The 20470-nt window shown below is 43.7% G+C and overlaps 1 protein-coding gene across 1 annotated transcript in view; it reads left to right on the top strand.

Annotated features, from left to right (window-relative positions):
* The window catches only part of PTN (pleiotrophin), a 98803-nt gene extending 78657 nt beyond the window's left edge, over positions 1–20146 (top strand). Inside the window, exons 3-5 of the mRNA XM_081927496.1 lie at positions 406–579; positions 1817–1978; positions 19506–20146. Coding sequence (XP_081783622.1) covers positions 406–579; positions 1817–1978; positions 19506–19558 — 389 coding nt within the window. The 3' untranslated portion in view covers positions 19559–20146. The remainder of the gene's footprint in view (positions 1–405; positions 580–1816; positions 1979–19505) is intronic.
* The last annotated feature ends 324 nt before the right edge of the window (positions 20147–20470 follow it).

Genomic DNA, 20470 nt, shown 5'->3' on the forward strand with positions numbered 1-20470 from the left:
CGTAACACAGAGGCGGCTGCCCCAGGCACAAAATTGTTATGGGTACAAAATTTTGACACTCAATGTTGCCTCAATACAGCTGCGTGCTTCCGTCGCTAGGCTCTGTTGAAAACAACTTCTCCATGCAAACCAGGAAGTGACCTCTCCAGACAATGGAACAACTCTTCTTTTCTTATCTCTGCTGCTGTGATCGCTGGGTGATGCAAATGCTGTTAGGCAGTTGAATGCCTATGTGTACTCCATCCATTTCCTCCCCCTCTACCTGGCACAGCCATGGTGGGCTGGCAAACCACGCTACGCCACTGCAGTCACCTCCCGTCCCAAGCAGGCAGTCCACACGAGTTACTTTAGGTGCACCCTGACCTTTATTTTCTTCTGAGTTGTGTTCCTTGTGGTTCTTTCCAGAGAAGAAGGTGAAAAAATCTGACTGTGGAGAATGGCAATGGAGCGTTTGTGTCCCTACCAGCGGAGATTGTGGGCTAGGGACCCGTGAAGGCACCCGGACTGGAGTTGATTGTAAGCAAACAATGAAGACGCAAAGGTGTAAGATCCCCTGCAACTGGAAGAAGCAATTTGGAGGTAATGTTTACAGGCTTGAGATTAACCATTATGCTAAGTATGAGTACATACCTTGAACCATTTGTTAGATTAGGCGTTGCCAACGTTTCTGAGCCAGAGGGTGCCTTTGGAATTTTGAGAAAGTGCCATGGGCACCGGCCACAAACTGGCCACCATGGGATGACATATCAGAAAAAGGAAGCTGTGGAGGCGTCATAGGACAAAAGTGAGTTTTCAAGCTCCATTTATTTCTCCAAAAGTTCAAAAAAGAATCAGAGTGATTTTATTTTTTTAAGATGGCCATGTCAGACTGAGTAGGTTAATTAGCTCATCAAAGTCTTTGGGAGAACAGGAAATTTTGATCAACAGGAAGTCAGTTTGATGAGACAGTTAAATGATAAAGCAATGGTGAAAAGTAATTAGGAGCAACATTCTGTTGCCTTCATTTGCTGGAGATTTGAGCATATCATCCTACTAAATTAGGCATTTCTCTTCCATTAGGATTACGATTTGTGGAGCGTTTATTTTTCTGATGCAGGGTGAAAGGAAAACCTAGTGAAAATGCAATATCCCACAAGGCAATTTTCTGTAGTAAAACATAAGTAAAGGCAGACAGGTGGGCAGAGAGATAATTCATTTGGTTTCATGATCATGTTGAAAAATTCTGGGCATGAGGAATTCACTTTTTGCATTTGTGTGCGTGTGTGACTTGAGAAGTTCTGCATCTCCCCAGACGAATGTGCAGAGTGAAACACAGTTACCCTTTGGATTTTGCCCTTCTCCAAATTCTGTAATGCAGATTTTGGCTTCAAAAAACCAAAGTCCCCAGGGAAGAGGGATTGATTGCTAAGCTCCTTTGGGAATTGTAGCTCTCGTGAGGCGAATATAGTTTCCCTAACAACTCTCAGAACCCTTAATGAACTACAGCTCCCAGAATTCTTTAGGGGGGAAGCCATGACTGTTTAAAGTGGTATCCTAGGCGTTTAAATGCATGGTGTAAACGTGGCCTCAGAGTGTGGCCCTGGAGTCCAGCAACATCTGGAGCGCTAAAGGCTCCCCATCCCTGATATAAAAGAGGTTGGTCCTAAATGACCTAACATAAATATTAGCAAAAGTAACTGGAACTAAAAAGCAATACCATTCTTGCCCTGTTTGGGAAGGAAGCTACCCTACATACAAGGATGTTCAAGTAGTCATATTTTGTTCTTACCTTTCAAATGCAGATAATAAAATATTATGTGCTCACTTTTTTTTGCAGCGGAGTGTAAATACCAGTTCCAGGCATGGGGAGAGTGTGACCTAAACACTGCCTTGAAGACTCGAACTGGGAACCTCAAGCGAGCCCTACACAATGCAGACTGCCAGAAGACGGTCACCATCTCAAAGCCCTGTGGGAAGCTTACCAAACCCAAACCTCAAGGTAACACACATTCACAAATCATTGATGTAGAGCCTTTCCCATCATTCCAACATTGCTCTCGGTCTCTTTGAACTCTTGCCTTGGCAGGGAAGGGCCATAACTCAGTGGCTTGCAATACAGCTAGCCCTAGATTCAGTCTTCAACATCTCTAGTTAAAAGGACAGGTAAGCAGGGGGCACAGGCCTGTTTGAGAGCTGACTAGAGTTTCGCAGACTGTGTAAGCAGGAACAAAAACTCAGACCACAAAAGGGAAATGGACAACCCAGTCTTACCGAGTGCAAAACAATGAACATGCCCACAAAGCCATCATGCAACCATTCAAAACAAACATCCACAAGGCTTCAGCTACAAGAGGGAATATAATTGCCATTTAGAGATGGGTCCCTGCAAGCTAAAACACACCTCCAGGAAAGAATAATATCCAAGAGAAGACTTTTCTGATCAGTCCAGGCCAACGTTTCCCCATTGGAACAGACAGACAGTCCTGCACTGTGTTCTCCAGGGACAATGCCTCATATTCAACTGGCAGAACTGGAGCTATTTGTGTCAGATGTTATTACTTGCATAATTTCCCCCTTTTTTCCCTACATCCCACACTTGCAAAAATTGGTTGATAACTTCATGGTACCCTTGCATGGTTTCATTAGCTACCACCCACAAAGCATGAAACCTCAATCAGATGTATTGGTAAGCATCAGTCTGAAAGAGGAAGGATGGAACCAAAAGATGGAATCAAGCCCTCTCTTTACATTGGCATCTTCCTCTGCCATTTCTGTTGTTGACAGAATCCTTCAGCATCCCTTGCTGCAGCTCCCATTATTGCATCACCCTCTAGCCAGGTTGAACTAAAGACAACCAATGAAATGACTGGCTATGACATTCCTTTAGAATAGATCTTGTCAATGCATCTTATATTGTCTGAAAGAAACTACTGATAAAGGAGATCTAGGATTTATAGACAATTGACTTTAAGGTTTGCCACCATAAAACGCTTAGAGGTTTTGTTACATTCAAGAGGTATATAATACATAAATAAATTAAGAAAGGGAACACCTCTTTTGGCTGTGAAGGATAGGGAGTGTTGCCTTAAAGATAAAACTAAGCCATTTTGTCAAGGTCTGAGAAGAAAGGCAAGCTGTTGAAAAAAGTTGTAGAAAGATTCTTTTTGTTTTGTAGGTCCCCCAATGACAAATGTTCTGATAAGATAAATCTGTGTGCTTGGTTTACACTTGAGCTATATTTAAGGTGATCTTATAATAAGAAGGGCATTATCTGTCCTTCCCCTTCTTGTCTTTTAAATTAAAAACCTATTTATTCTGCCCTGAAACTTCTATAAACACTGAAGCAGTTCTAGTTTATGGTTTGGAATCCTCCCCTCCACCTCTACTTTTCCTTTCATTTGATTCCTTCTTCCTAAACCACGTCTACTTCCTTACCCTTCCTAGTGGTTGATTTTCGACTTTGACTCTGCAGCCAGGAACACGTTTCTGTTTGCCGTTTAACTGTAATATACAATGCCCAGGTATTGTTAGACACTTATTGTTGTAATGATGTTGATGCTGCTGCTGCTGCTGATGATGATCAGGATTTTGGACAGCTTCAGAAAAGTGAAAAATGTGAAGGAATAATTTACCATGTAAGCCCCAGAACACAGAGATCTGCATGCTCAACCACAGGCATACCTGTGTCAATCCCAGATAAATAAGGTTGTTTTTTTAAAAAGGAGAAGTTCTAATTAATTGGGTCTCTTAATGAACTCTGCAGCTGTAACAAGTGCTGTGTGCACAGGGGAACTGATAGCAGGAACTGAAGCTGTGAAATGTACCACTGTGTCTAAGACAAGGAATTGTGTGCCCATCACAAAAGGTGCGCTGCATGGGTGCTTGTTTACTGGTTCAGAGTTCCTGCTGCCTCCCGAAAAACAGGAGAGCCTAATCAAATATCGCAGTTTTCTTTTGGTTTACTTGCTCTGGATAATGAGACGGATGCAGGATAGAAAACAAAGGAGGCAGGAGCCCTTTAAAGCTGTGTGTCTCAAACATTTTACCTTCAGGGAAGACTTCATGCTGACGTTTTGTCTCTGTATTGCAGAAGATTTGAGGAAGAGTGGGGGAAGGAATCATCATGACGCCATGCAAACCAAGAGTAGAAGCTAGAAAATACCCACCACTGTTCTTTAGCTGTACATTGAGGGAACATAGCTCAGTTGGCAGAGCATGAGATTGGGTTGTGGATTCAAGGCCTACCTTGGGAAAAAGATTCCTGCATAGCAGGGGTTGGACTGGATGACCTTTGTGGTCCCTTCCAACTCTACAGTTCTATGGTTCTATATATATCCTGCTGGATTGGGCGAATGGTCCAACTAGTCCAGCATCAACAGTGGTCAACCAGATGCCTGTAGGAAGCCCACAAGCAGGACATGAGTACAACATTGCAATTTCCAGCAGCTGGCTTTAAGAGGCGTGCTATCTCTGATAGAAAAGATATGGCATAGATATTGTGGCTAGTAACCATTGATAGCTATATCCTCAATTAATCTGCCTAATCCTCCTTTAAGGCCATCCAAGTTGGTGTCCGTCATTACATCCCACGGGAGTGAAAGCCATAGTTGGACTATGTGCTGTGTGAAGATCATTGATTCCTGTTCAGTGTTGACATGTGAACCACAAAAAAACGTAGGAACATAGGAAGCTGTCTTCTACTGAGTTGGACTATCAATCCATCTAACTCAGTATGGCTTACACTGATTACACCAACTAACTCTCTGGGGTTTCTGACCAGTGACATCCACAGCCATACCTGGCGACGCTGGAGAGGGAATCTGGGATCTTCTGCATGCAAAACATTGATCTAGACAGAGAGGATAAGAAGACCTCTGAAGACAGTTTGGGAAATTCGCTCACCGGGGGAAGATGGTTTGAGCATTTTACACTGATCTTTGCTCAACTGCACTGGCTGCCAATTAGTTTCCAGGCCCAATTCAAAATGCTAGTTTTGATCTATAAAGACTGAAATGGCTCAGGACCACAATACCTTAAGCACAACCTCTTTCCATAAGAACCCACCTGGACCCTGCAACCATCACCTAAGGCCCTTCTCCATGCACCTCCTCCATGAGTGGTCCAGAGGGTGTAAGCACAAGAATGAGCCTTTCCTCCAGTGGCTCCCTATCTGTGGAACGCTCTCCCCGGGGAGGCTGACCTGGTGCCTTCATTATTTATTTTTAGCTGCCAGGCAAAAGTGTTTCTGTTTAACCAGACCTTTGGCTTTGACTGATTAACATTCTGTGTCCTTTTAAAGTGTTTGTGGGAGAGGGGTCATTGGTTTGTTTTTGTTCTTCTTTTTATCATGTATTTTGTGTTCTCATTTTGTATTTTTGTGTTGTGAACTGCCCCGTGATCTTTGGGAGAAGGGTGTTATACTAATCCAATAAATAAAATTAAAAATTAGATAAATGAAACATCGTTTCCTTGCAATTGACATTGGTAGCTCAATTTATAGTCTGCATGCCAATAGATTTAGAGCAGCACCGCAGTGGTGCAGAATTTGATATTATTGCCAATACTGCAAACAGTAGAATGGCAATTACCGGTATATTATGCAACAAAAGGTGGTTTTATACAGATGTGGTGGCAGTAAAGTTTTGCTTTGCATTTGTTTTGCTTTTTTAAAAAAGTTGAAATATAGTAATTAAGAGAATGTGTTGAATGCTTCTATACCATATACAGTCATACCTTGGGTTACAGATGCTTCAGGTTGCGTTTTTTTGGATTACGAACCTACCGAAACCCGGAAGTACCGGAACAGGTAACTTCCGGGTTTTGGCGGTCGCACATGTGCTTTGCGCAACTGCAGAAGTTCCGAATTGCAACCCGTGCGTGCGCAGACGTGCTGCCGCAGGTGGCGAACACTGCGGGTTGCAAATGTGCATCCCACACAGATCACGTTCGCAACCTGCACGTCCACTGTAATCATCTGGTCTGTTTGCTGTAAGAAATGTGTTCCAGAAAGTCAGCAAATGGTAGTTTCAGATCTATTAGTGTCTCACAAACACTGGAAAATAGTTATGATGCCACAAAGCAAAAAAGGTATCACTATTGTTAAATTAATAAGTACCACCTAAAATGCAATTTTTAAAAAATTCCCTTGGATACAGAGTGTTAATGGGGGTCTGCTCATGAGGTTTTTTAAAACCACCAGCATTGGAGAGCCCTTCTAGATATTCCACTGACAAAGGCAATAAACACAGGGTGGGGACAGTGATGGGCTGCAACCTTTCCGTTCGACGCTTTCATTGATGCCTGAAAGGGGTGTCCATGCAAGCACCTCCTTCCAGATGTACAGTTGTGTACACAGAGTGGAAGGTGAGTCCAGCTTCTCCACCCCCATCGTTCAGCCCGGACACTGGGGTCCAGCGCTGAGGGCCGTCTGGCGGCTCCCTCCCTGTGAGAAGAGAAGTTACAGGGATCCAGGCAGAGGGCCTTCTTGGTAGTGGTGCCGGCCCTGTGGAACACCTCCCATCAGATGTCAAGGAGATAAACAACTATCTGACTTTTAGAAGACATCATTCTGGGGAACCTGCAATGCAGGAGTCTCAGCTGAAGCATCAATTCTTAATTCATTAATTGCATTTATGGCTCATCTTTCTTCCTTGGAACTCAAGGCAGAGTCCCATCTAGGCAGTGACCAGACATTGACCAACAATGGTGTGGCATGTTTGGGCCTTCAAGCTGTGTCCTGGGAGTTCTTTTCTGGTGACTGCTGCTTCCCGGAGATCCCCTTCTGTGGCTGCTGCTTGGCGCCTGATAGAGCCCATCTGGACTGCTGTGACTTGAAGGGCTTTTCCATGGAGGGGAAGCAGCTGAATGGGCAACTCATCACACGTTGCCATGTCTCTGGTCCTAATTCCACCCCTAGGTGTCCCTCTTTTTTGCAGCTTGTGCGACCGCTTGTTGCTCATGCTGTGGCCTGCAGTGCCGCCTTCTGCCAGCAGGTGCTGCTGTTTCCTGACAAGTGTCTTTCCACCAGGGTTCCAAAAACCCAAATGTGAAGCAGCCCACATTTAAACAAAGATGCTTGTTTTTTAAAAATAGAACCTACAAACGTCAGCTGTAAACAGTCACAGGGAGAGAACCACTCATCTTGATCATTTGCAGAGACTTGTTAACAGGAGTTTGGAGGCTGAGAGCACCTGAAAGTGCCTCTTGTGAAGGGTGACCCTATGAGTATCTTGGCTGAATTACCAAATCTATGAGAGAGTTTCTCTAGTGGGCTGAAAAGGAGGAAGATCTTTTTTCTTTCTTTTTTTGAACTCTCCCAGGGAATCTCAGTAGAATGGGTCTTCTCAACTACCCACAGCCACTCAGTTCAGCCCTGTAAAATGAGAGGAGCCAAGTTGCTCTGTATTAAGTTTGCTCAGCTCAAACTCAGCCCAAGATTATCCAGATTTGCATAAAATGTGTATAACTTATATGCATAAAATATGCTGACATATGTATTGATGCACATTCATTGATCATTGCTATAGGCAACGACTGTGACCAGGTTCTTGGGGTATTTGCTAATTCTGCTGTTCAGAAGCTAACTGCTAATGGGCAGCTTCAAGTTCCTTGCTGTTCTTCCTTCCTTATACAGGGCGAGTCCTTTAAAAGAGGCCCTGTGGATACAGAGTACACATGTTCCACAGGGCCTCTTTAAAAAAACTCGCCCCGTATTTACACTGAACACTGGACAACCCGTTTTTAAAAGGGGGGGGCACATTCAAAACAGAGGACTGACAGACCGTCAAATGGAGGATTGACCTTTGTAAAGTAAGGCACATGGCCATTTCACTGTATAGGACTGCACTGTAAGAAGAACCGTTTCCAGTTTGTATTTTAGGAGAACTATGCACATTCCATCAGAGATGGCCAGTGTTCTTTTTCTAGAAAAAGAGGTGCTGGAACTCACCATGAACGTCTTCCTGTTCTCTTAGAATGGCAATGGCGCCCACCTGAGAGTTGCCAGAACTGAGTTTCAGTGAATTCCAGCTGAAAAAAAGCCCTAGGGGTGGCTAACCCATGTGCCACAGGCCAGATCCCCCTGCCAACATTTTAAAGTGGCTCCTCAAACCCCCTCAGATTGTCTTTCTTAAATCCAGTTTTCTGCCTCCTTCTCATCCACACATTCCTTGCTAACTATTTCAGGCATTTTTAGGTGTCAAAGACACATTTTGTCCCCACATCTCTTATTACCTTTAAAAGGTAAAGGGATCCCTGACCATTAGGTCCAGTCGTGGCTGACGCTGGGGTTGCGGCACTCATCCCACTTTATTGTCCGAGGGAACCGGCGTACAGCTTCCGGGTCATGTGGCCAGCATGACGAAGCCACTTCTGGCGAACCAGAGCAGCACACGGAAACGCCGTTTAGCTTCCCAGTGGAGCGGTACCTATTTATCTACTTGCACTTTTTGGCGTGCTTTTGAACTGCTAGTTTGGCAGGAGCAGGGACCGAGCAACGGGAGCTCACCCCGTCACGGGCATTCGAACCGCCAACCTTCTGATGGCAAGTCCTAGGCTCTGTGGTTTAACCCACAGCACCACCTGCATCCCTATTACCTTTTTTGCCTCAGGGAACTGTCACTGCAAGAAGTTCTAAGACTTTGGGAAATGGGAAATGAGGTTTTCCTCCTGTTTCTTAAGACCTTCTTGAAATAGGCGGGCCATCATAAGAAGGCCTCAGGAAACAGGAATGGAGGGCAGCTGCTTTTAATGATGAAAGAGCAGCAAACTGGTATCTAAGTTGTGAATCCTGGTGTATAGTAGTGTATACTAGTTGCCATTGCAACTGCAATATTTTTATTCCCAAGAAGAGGTACTTGTAAGGTTATCTGCCTCACGTACCAAAACAACTTGTCCGGCCTTGGTTTCTTTATAGCTTGATTTGGAGAGGGAGCACCATTTACTGTTTCTATTCAGACAGCAAAATGTCTTAGAGCTTCCTTGGATACAGTTCAATATTCTATACTTCAGACATCCAAAGGTGAAAATATAAAAGCCAGCCTCATCTTAACAATGATGGCTGCTTTTTTTTTTTAGTTGGTTTATCTGATCCTTGAGGTAAAAGAGTTCCATTCTTTCAATATCCCTGTAAAAGCACCCAAGTTATGATTTTGGTAACTGAAAGAATTCAGGTCTAACACTTAATTGCAAAAAACAACAACAAACGCACCCAAGCAATCAGTTTAAAAATCATTCATCAGTCCTATTAGAAAAATGCAACCATAATAGAAAATGAGACCCTGCATTTTCCTTCATGTGGTATTATTGTGTTTTTAGACGCATCTTCATGATTGATTATTATGTCCCCCTGTCTTTAATGTTGTTCATTAGGTGAACTCACAGGAATTTAGTATACATTAGCATTACAGAAATCAAAAGAATAAGCTGCTACTCACAGTAATTAGACAGAAAAGTGAGGGATTTTCTCAGCTTCAAAAGGTTTTTTTTTTAAAAAAAGTATTATTATTATTTATTCAATTTGTATCTTCTCCCAAAGGAACCCAGGGTGGCAAAGTCAATTTCATTACAATCAGTTTAAAACACTCTAAAAGCATTAAAAACAACAACATTCTCTCAGCCAATGATTTCAGTGATGATTTCACATAGACAACTTCTTTCATTCTGATTGGAAGTTGGGCATGTGAAAAGGAACAGCCAAGGATTTCCTGCTCAGCTCCATTGCCCATTGCCTTGATGAATGAAGCACTTGTGAGGCAGGGTTGGCCCACTCATGAGACAAGGTGAGGCAAACGCCTCAGGCGGTAGAATCCACAGGGGCAGTGAATCCTGATGTAGCTCTTTATTCCCCCCTTTGTTCCTGATGTCAATCTTCACTTTCCCCCATCTTTCCTGGCTGGGAAGAGGCACCATTTTGCGGTTCACCTCAGGTGCCAAAATGTTTTGGGTCAGCCCTGATGTGAGTCCATCAAAATGGGGCCTGTCTGTATTCTGGAGCAAGTCCTTCGACTTTCTTAGGACAGCTTGTCAATTTCAGCTTCTTCCTGGCAGTTACTACTTAGCAGAGTTCAACGGGATAATGGAACAATCAACAGTAAATAGATTTTGAAAAATGCAAAGATTGCTCCCTTTAGAAAGCCTATATATGAAAAAGGCAACTGTGAAAATCTGATTATGAAAGAAGCAACACAAGAACAGGCCTTTTCAGTGGTGGCTCTCCATTTGCGGAATGCATTCCCTAGGGTGACTCACCTGGTGCCATCATTACCTTTAGGCGCTAGGCAAAAACTTTCCTTTATAACTAGGCCTTTGGCCTAACCATAGTTTTTGTTTAGTCATTTAGTCGTGTCCGACTCTTTGTGACCCCATGGACCAGAGCACCCCAGGCACTCCTGTCTTCCACTGCCTCCCGCAGTTTGGTCAAACTCATGCTGGTAGCTTCAAAAACACTATCCAACCATCTCGTCCTCTGTTGTCCCCTTCTCCTTGTGCCCTCCATCTTTCCAAACATCAGGGTCTTTTCCAGGGAGTCTTCTCTTCTCATGAAGTGGCCAAAGTATTGGAGTCTCATCTTCGCGATCTGTCCTTCCAGTGAGCACTCAGGGCTGATTTCCTTAAGAATGGATAGGTTTGATCTTCTTGCATTCCATGGGACTCTCAAGAGTCTCCTCCAGCACCATAATTCAAAAGCATCCATTCTTCGGCGATCAGCCTTCTTTATGGTCCAGCTCTCACTTCCATGCATCACTACTGGGAAAACCATAGCTTTAACTATACGGACCTTTGTTGGCAAGGTAATGTCTCTGCATTTAAGATGATGTTTTTAAGATGCCCTAACTATATGTGACCTTTAGAAGTGACTGAGATGTTTTTAATGTATCCTTTCCCCTGGTTTTCATGTATTTGTGATCGAGGGTTGTAAGTCACTTTGGGTTGCCTTGTGCAATATAAAGCAACTCACAAATGCAATAAATCATAATAGCAAATAATTTATTATATCTGATTTACACAATATGTCAAATGAGGTGGATGGTGGTGGCAGGATTCTGGAGTTTACCACTTCTGATCTTAGGAGGACTGGGGACATATTCCAAACGCTCTCCCCATCTAAAAATGTCATTGCATGTTGTAAAGGATTCCTTCAGGGAGAAGGGTCATCTGCTTGACAAGTGCTCTTCAACCTTGGGTCCCCAAGTCCTGGTGGACCACAGCTCCAAACATCTCCAGCCAGGGATGACAGCAATTGTGGTCTAACAACATATGGGGACCCACAGTTGAAAAGCCTTGTCTAAGCTAGTTGAATATGTGCAGGGAGCTGTTTTTGCGGGGAGAACATTCAACAGTATCAAACACGCACACACATGTGACACCCTGAAGTGGTACGGTTCAGGAAGAGTTTAGGACACTTTTTGTGCTGCTTGCATGAACTAGCAATATATATTTTTCTTTGCCTCTTCCTTCAGTGGCATATTTTGGCATTCAGCAGTGCCCATCACCAGCAAGAGTGCCTGGAGCTATTATGCTTATTGTGATAAAAAGATCCAGCATAAGCTAATGTTTATTCTCATTACTATTCTAAATGGGTAAATCATTTCCTTCCTTCCTTTCTGGCTTCTACGCCCCTTCCTTTTCTTTCTTTCTTTCTTTCTTTCTTTCTTTCTTTCTTTCTTTCTTTCTTTCTTTCTTTCTTTCTTTCTTTCATTTAATTTCGCCCTTCCTTCTTGTCTCCTTCACTCCACCCTTTGTCCTCTGTAAGCATCTCACAGGAATTTTCAAGAGGCAATTCTCACACCTGTGGAATAATAAAAGCAAAGCTGCACCACCAGTTTAAAACACAGATCCTATCAGTAGGTTAATGCAGCTGGCATAGCAATAAACAACAACACAATCATACTGCCCTTTTATAAAAGGAAGCAAGCAAGCCTTCTTGGAGACTTTACCAAATCACTATCAATTTCTTTTCAATTTCTTTCCAGCCTTTTTTTAACCTTTGGAAGACAGTTGCTATGCTTCCAAACTGTTGTGGTGCTCATTCATCTTCCTGTTATGTCAACATATATTTATTTACTTCTATACCAGTTCTATATACCAGACTCTCCAAGGGTCCCTATTTTCCAGGGACATCCTTGATTTAGAGAAGCCGTCCTGGTTTCTGATTTGATCCTGGAATGTCCCAGTTTTCTTAGGATGTCCCTATTTTAATTGGAGAAATGTTGGAGGGTATGGAGTTTAGACTAATGTTGAAGCTCTGATGGTGACTCCAATGGCAATGTAATAAGATTTTCAAGCTGCAGAAAGTTGTTCAGAAAGAACGAGAAGGTGAAAGAAGCTTGAAATTGTTAGGAAACTTTGGGAAAGAGGACATGTTCAATCTGCAGAGGATATCTAATGGGTTGTCTTCATCTGGAAGAACTGTCTATATTCAGTTCTGGCAGTTATGATTTGTTGTTATATTTATATAGAAATGAAAAGGAGAAAGGAATGGAGAAAGAGCTTGAATTCTAGGACAGAACTTTATGTGACAAGAAATGGCGGGTTGTTGCTGAAAATGGCAGCCATGTGCTATTTTCTCTCTTCCCATCTATGAGACGAATGACAACTAACTCCATGTCTTGGTATCTTTTTTGCTGAGTATTTTATTTCCCACCACCAATGGTGTGAAGCACATCAGACCACGTAGTAACAAGGAACGAGCTCTGCCTCCAAGTGATTGCTGCCTTAAGCTCCTTTGAGAGGAAGATCGGGTTGTAAATTTAATAAAAGAATTTAGGAGGAGAAAGAGAAGAAGGTTTAACTGTGCTTCAACAACAGCAAAAGCATGGTACGTTTCTTTGCCTCGCAGGCAACGTTTTCGACAGCTTCACTTCTTCCATAACCTATGGAACGGAACAATACACAAAGATGTGGGAAAATGCAGAGCAGTGTGCAACACAGAAAAGAGCTGTATAAAGAGCAACTTGAGGCTTTGTGGGGACCGTGAAGATGTGTAGTTTGGATTTAGTGTAGATCTTGATCTTTCTATAAAGGATACCTGTTTGGTGTATTCTGCTTGTATTCTGCTCATGGCCCGGACTTTAAGATTTCCAGCATTATTCTTGTAGGATGTGAATTGAAGAGATATGGGCCAAGTGGACATCCAACAGGGGAGGCTTTTCCCATTTCATTTGTCAGCAAAGTTTCTGCCTGCCATACATCTGTTAAAGGCATAGCAGCCATATCAGAGAAAAGTTGGCAGCCTGTCCATCACCATGAAACCGGGGAGTTTTCCTTGCCCAGCCGATCTCATTGTGAAGGAATATTTTGAGATTCTTCATCATTCTTGTAAAACCAGAGAGCCCGAGATCCCTTGAGCAAAGCCACAAGAGTTAAGTGACTGCTTCGTGTTTATAGTGCCAACAGAAGCACTTAGAGTTTATAAATGTTGGTGATACAAAGAGACCTGTCACATGCCAAGATCCAGGGGTCAATCAATTACAGCTGGCAAACAGTCAACATCCCAACACTAGGCTCAGTTCACAAACCTGTTAAGCAAGAAATCTTGGGAATGAATTCCCCAATCCTAACCAAACATAGCATTAAACCCCGTGGATTTTGTTGGGTCTAGGCGTGATGGATTAGCATCACTTCTTAGTAATTTGATAGCAATGCTCAGCGGTGCCGAATAGCTGCAGGCGGCCTTTTCTAAGCCATCACCTTTACTTTATGTATATAAACCTTTACTACAAAAGCAGCAGGGGGAAGGCAATTATGTTGAAGAGATAGTGCCCAAGGACTAGAAGCAACCCACAATTTAAAGCCACAAATGGAAAACAAGAGTCGAAGCACTACCTTTATTTTTCGCAATTTATTTTTCTCCATAACAGGAGGGCCTGGCTCAGTTTTAACAACTGTGAGTTGTTATGGCATCCTAAAAAGCCATGGAAGCCATACAAATGATGCTGAATCATGGCTCCAACCTGCCGAAGCAAACATACATTTGGAGAAATCAGCACACTTGTAGAGGAATTTAAATTCCCGCACAATAAGGCATGTAAACTTGATTCATTGGACTGTTCTGATTTTGTTATCTTCCATTAAGGAGTCAATATGAATGACTTCACATTCAGAATAGCTGCTTATACTGTGATACAAACTGCATGCAATAATTCTGAATTTTGACATCAACTGTTGTGAGGAGCCAGAGTCAGGAGTAGGTTAGCAATAAAACACTTGGTGCCAGTGAAGTTAACTCTTTATTCAAAGAAACCAAAACAGTGCAGGCCTAATGATCACAGCAACTCTTCCCAGTAGGTCTTGCCCCAATGAGGGAGGTATGAGGAGGACTGATGGTCCTGTCTTCACAGAAACCTAACATTCCTTCATTTTGTCTTTCTTTTCACTTCCATCTTCATTTCTCTCTATGTTCTGGGAGACCAGGAGGAAGGGGAGCTGGTTACAGCAGGAGGGGGAAACTCCCTGGCTTCTTCACCAGCCTGTCTCATCTCTGCCTCTTGGTCTCCCTCTGCCTCTGAGTCTGAACTGCTCTCTGCCCCAGTCTCTTCCTGCTCACTATACCCTGTTGCCTCTTCCGCTCCCGACACCTTCCTCCTCCTCCCAGTCTGCTCCCTCTTCTCCCTCTGACCACTTATCATTGTCCCACCACCAATCTCCTGGCTCTGAGCCTTCTTCCCCTGGGGGGTTCCTATGGGGGGGGGTTCCCAGTTGGCACCTCCCACCACTCTCTGCATCCAGCCAGTCCGTGACAACTGTGTAGCCTAAACTGGAACAGCTTTCTTCCAAAACTGAAATGGATGCTAATTAGATTGGTCTATGGCAGATCAAGAGAAAATAATGGGATGGTGGATTGTGTCCTAAACCAGAGATAGATGGCTTCCATCTTGCATAAGGTATGCTTTTTAAGTTGAACTAGAACCCCTAGTTATGGTGTAAAATTGAGCAAAAAAACCATGCAGTTGTCTAATTTGACCACAAGTTTTATAATTTGGTCCTGGGAGAGAGGAACCTCCTGGGAAGCAGTAGGTGGGTGGAGCGTTAGAAGGAACAGCTAGGTTGTGGCTGCTGTCCCCACAGCCTCCTGGTCCAGACATCTCAGTTTGCCCAGTGTTAGAACTAGTCCTAATTTCAGATCATTCAATATAGGCCTCCCACTTCCTGTGATATGATTTTCCAAATTACGTAATTTATTTATTTAACAAGGTTTATATACTGCTTAATAACTAAGTTGTTTACAAAAAAGTAGGTATAAATGCATTAAAAATAGCAATCAAAATAGTACTTAAAAATAGCAGGCACTATAAAATAAAAATGAGATAATATCAACAGATTATTTAAAAACAACTACCATGAATGTTTCTAAATATAAGTAGTGAAATTCCAACTCTACAATGCCACAATTCTATGATCCTATAACATGTTTGGATCGGCTTGCCTCCATAAATCTCTCAGTAGCTTGGCCTCCATCATCTGCCATCTCTCTGTCTTTGCCTCTCTTCTGGAAGAAAGGAAAATCTATACCCTTAGCAGACAGGGGGGAAATACAGCCAGCATGTGGGGCAGAGAAAGGAGACTGGGGGTGGGAAGCAGGGTCAAATAAGTTTTTCAGGGAAGTAAACCCAGTTTCCACAGTAAATAAGGAAGGAAAGCTGGGAGGTGTCCTGGTGTCTTTGTGTTTATAGATGTATGTGTAAAAACCTTTCCCTTGCTTTCCACTGAGCCGTGACCTGGTTTCTCCAGGAGCTGCCTGCTATTTTCAGTTTGTTCTAAGCTAGACCCTGAGACAATACCTCGCATGCCAAGTAGAGCTGGCACTTGTGATCAGAACGCCTCTGCCTCAACCAGAGACTATTCCTCATCACTCCTTCCTTGCTTCTGAGCCCCTGAATATTCTTTTTGAATTTTTATTTTAAGAAAAATCCTCAGGCGTATTAGGTGTCTATAAAGTGGCATTGAATATATGCATTGGGAGTAGACCACTGTGGTGCTCCAGGTATGCTGTGGGCTACACATTCCATTAGCCTCAGTCAGCATGCCCAATGGTAAAGGATGATGGGAGTAATAGTCCACAACATCAGTGGTCCATCACCATGGTCCATCTATGGAGTAGATCATTGCTTTCTTGCAGGGGTGGCTCATCCCGTTACACCTGAGGTGAAATGGGAAAGTGCCACCCTACTCTGCTGCCACCTCCTGCAGTAGCCTCCCTTAGCTGGATTCTGTGGCGGTGGCAGGTTACAGTGAAGTCTCACAAGGTTTCAGCAAGATCTCCTGAGATCTCACCAGAAATTGGCACCGTTGCCAGCACACGTCTGTAGAGGAAGCAGAGTGGGATGGCATGCCCTCCAACATTCCGTAGCTGAAAATAGGGGCATTCTATCCTACATCAGCATCACTGCTTTAAAGGGTCAGGCACCCCTTTTGCCCATCATTAGCCATGAGAAAAGAATGTGCAATTGTAGCTGTGATTCTAAGGGGGGGGGGGATTAAGGTGGACTGGGTGCCTAATGATATCCAGAACATTAAAAGCATCCAGTATGACAAAGGTACTTTTGGATCAATAAGTGACCATTGGTATTGTTAAACAGTTGATGATGACTGAACAACCGAAAATGTTCAGATCAATGTTTGGTCAAGATGAACAAAATGAGCCAGAGGATGAAGAAGAAGAATATGAGGTGGAAATGAGGAATACTCAGAAGCTTCAGACCAAATTGATGGAAAGTTGGGAAGACTGGATCACAGAATCACTAAATTGAAGGAAGCCGATTGTGATGTGGAAATGGAAACAACCTCCGTACAAGGATTTGGAAGAAGAGGAGGAGGAGGAGGAGGAGGAGGAGATAAAATCACAGAGGCTGCTTTGGAGAACCATCTGGATTCTGATGAAGCTGAGAGGAAAAAAGCTTTGGGACTGGAGTCCTGGCCTTTCTTCACCTCTAGCAGAGAGAAAGTACTCTGCATATGATCTGGAGCACAGCAAATCTTCTCTCCCTATGAGAGAGTTGTGGAGGCTGAAGATCCCCACCTTACAATAGCTGCCTAAATAATCTTCTTCTCTGGGTCTTTCCCAAGCAATCTGAGATCGCACTGACACACCTGTCTCTGCTCCTCACTCTTCATACCTCTTCTGATCCTGGGAGACCAGGTGGGAGGGGAGCTGGTCACAGCAGGAGAGGGAGACACCCTGGCTTCTTCACCAGCCTGACTCATCTCCATCTCTTGGCCTCCATCCTCTCCTGCTGCAGCTTCTGATTCTGGACTTCTTTCTTCCAGACACTCCCTTCTCAACAAACCCTGTTACCTCTTCAGCTTCTGACAGCTCCTCTCAGATTTCTGCCTCTGACCATTTATCGTTGTCTCACCACCACTCCCCAGGCTCAGAACCTACTTCCCTTGGTGGTTGGTTCCCCAGCTGGTGCCTCCCACTATTCCTTTGTGTCCAGTCAGTCCATGACATCAGGTCTCATTATGTTTAGGAACGTTTACTTTCATGACGTGTATGCGGAAGATTGCATCCTGGAGCTTCGCCCTCTGTATAAGGTTACTCAGAAGTAAGTCCCACTTGATCCCAGGTCAGTGCTTGTGTGCAGTAGGACTCTTCGCTTATTTACTTCGCATATTTACTCAATTTCATTGAGCTCGGCGGGAGCAACTACTTCATCTCCCCTAAGAAAGCTAGCCCTGCACAACCCTGTCCTATGAATAACATACTCTTGCTTTCCATCTTAAACACGTCTGCTTGGAAGTAAGCTCTGCCTCGTTCAATGGAATTAACTGGATGGAGAAACAGAGTGAAGTCAACAAAGGCTGGCTCCCTTGCCTGGTGAAGCAATTGAAGGAGGCAGCGAGGCACACAGGCATAACTGGGCAACTGCTCTTCCTTCCCTGGATGAGAGGAGCCCTCCAGGGAGGAAGTTCAATGGGTAGAGCTCTCTGTTGCATTCCAGCATGTGCCTGGCAATGAAAGGTAAAAGCAAGTCCTTCAGGAAGGAGGCGTGAGGGCTCTGACAGGGTCCTACGGTCCACCCATCTTCTTCTCAAAGCCTAGTAAGCACTAACTAGGCTTCAGGAAGAAGCCCTCCTTCCTCTTTCCCAATGCCTCTACCCCACCCCCAATGGCTGGCTCTCTGTGACTAAGAGAGAAGCCACAATGGCTTAAGGGTTTTCATGATTATCCCAGCATTTTGTGGCACTGGGAGGGTATGGGCCACCTTATGGGTTCCTGTTTTCTAAGAAGACATGCTCAGAGCAGCAACTTGTGTAGAAACCTAGGAAGCAGGATCTTCTATCCAAATCTCCCTCCATTTCATGGCCTCATCTGCAAGCCACAAAAGTAGGGACAAATTTTTCTCTAGTGATTTGGGGGTAGGATAAAACTCATCAGGCTGGCAGCTGCCATTTTTTATTTCCCCCTTTTTCATTTGTGATCATTGCCCCTGCAGCCTAAGATATACAGAGGTACCTCGGGTTAAGAACTTAATTCGTTCTGGAGGTCCGTTCTTAACCTGAGGTACCACTTTAGCTAATGGGGCCTCCTGCTGCCGCCGCCGTGCAATTTCTGTTCTCATCCTGAAGCAAAGTTCTTAACCCGAGGTACTATTTCTGGGTTAGCAGAGTCTGTAACCTGAAGCGTCTGTAACCCGAGGTACCACTGTATTGGAATGAGACATTCTGGAAAATATAAAATGGTAGGATCAGCTCAGTGGAGGTTTGAAGACATTTATTTCTGGTAAGCATTGGACATCCCTGTAAAAATCACTCCATTCCCATAAAAATGCTCAGAGGAGCAGAGATACCCCTCCCAAAATGTCCCTCCCACCAAAAATAAAAAATAAAAAAAATGTTCAGGAAGAGCTTTTAGATATTACAAAGTTTGACCCAGGACTGCTCTAAGTGAGTGTAATTATTACATTTTCATAGTCTAAAATCAACTCTGTTTTGGTTGTCAGAGTGAAACATACCACTAGGAAAAAAAAGGTGTGCTTTAGTAACCGGCAGTGCACTGGCTCTGGATGACTCCTGCATCCTGCAACTCCTCGGGCTAATTTGAGTCAACTGGGGTTTTGCTGGAGCTGGTTGAGGCAGCCCTAGATTTTCCCAGGGTTGGAGCAGGTGCAAGGAGAGTCTGCCTTGGTGTTTTTCTTTCTCCTGCCTCCTCCTGACCCAAATTGAAGACTCTGCAAGGCTTTCAGTTCAATTCAAGTAGGATCAGGGCCACTCTAGATGTTTGGGAAGAAACCTTTCTTCTTTCTTTGACTTTGGCTGTGTTTCTGATCATTTCTGGCACCAGGATTTTGGAGGCACTCACAGATAGCCCCCAAACCTGGAGGAAACAAGGCGTGTAAAGTGAGCATTCTCTTAGGCTGCATCTGATCTTCTGGGATGCTTTCGTCCCCAAGTGAGCAATGGGACCACTGTTAGGGCAGTGATTCCTTTACTAATCCTGGGGCCCTAGCAAATGTCCAGCTATGGCACCTTGTGGAGTTGTTTCTGATGCTCTTGTAACACTGTCATTTTTTTCCTTGTGTCAACAGAGCCCAAGAAAAAGAAAAAAGAAGGCAGGAAACAGGAGAAGACACTGGAATAGTCAAGATGTGCTGGGCTACGTGGGAAAGGGACTTCCTCGAATGTAATCGGTTAACAAGTTTCATTGACAGCTAGGCGTTTTATCCAGAAGTTATTTATAGCTTAATTGTACAATAGGAAGAAATAAACGTACCAATTCGCCCTCTTTATTCTTTTTCTTTTTTCTTTTTTACTTTAGTGTTTTAAGTGTATAACCTTAACCACATTTGTAGAAGTCTGCCATAAAAAGGCAGTAATGTCATTAGGTACCTGATTTACTATTGTATATTGGAAAGTCTAGATTCATCCCAAATCCCCACCCCACCCCTTTCCTCCTTTGGAGTCCAATCTTCTTAAGGCCTGACTCTGCATGCTAAGGGCAGGACTTATGACCCACATGGAAATCCCACAGGACGTGTTCTATCGAGGTTCCATGATGTCAGAATGGTCTGTCCGTATGCTGCGCAGACTAGCCGTCTTATGATGTGTAAAACAGACTTTTTACGTTTTATAACAGCAAGAGTGGGTCTCTGTCCCCAGATTGTACCTGCCCTGAAATAACTAACTTGGTTGTAATTTACACCTTTTAATAAAACAACTTAAGGCTCTAGTCCATAATGATTTTTTAATGTGTTTCCTGAAAATGTTTTCCCTCCCATGAATGAACAGGGAATAAGTACGAAAATATGTTTGCACGGCAGGCTTCACTTTCTGCCACCATGAACTGAAATGCTAAAAGAGCTAATAAGGTCTTCCCCACCTGAAAATAGTCTGTTTATACCCCACCCATCTGGATGGGTTGACAGTGGGTCAGTGCTGATGTTGTTCATTTTTGTCCTTAAGCAATAGGTAAAGGTAAAGGGGCCCCTGACCAATAGGTCCAGTCGTGACCAATTCTGGGGTTGCGGCGCTCATCTTGCTTTATTGGCCAAGG

The sequence above is a fragment of the Podarcis melisellensis genome (genome assembly GCF_964234715.1).
Source record: "Podarcis melisellensis genome assembly, chromosome: 10".
Classification (NCBI taxonomy): Eukaryota; Metazoa; Chordata; class Lepidosauria; order Squamata; family Lacertidae; genus Podarcis; species Podarcis melisellensis.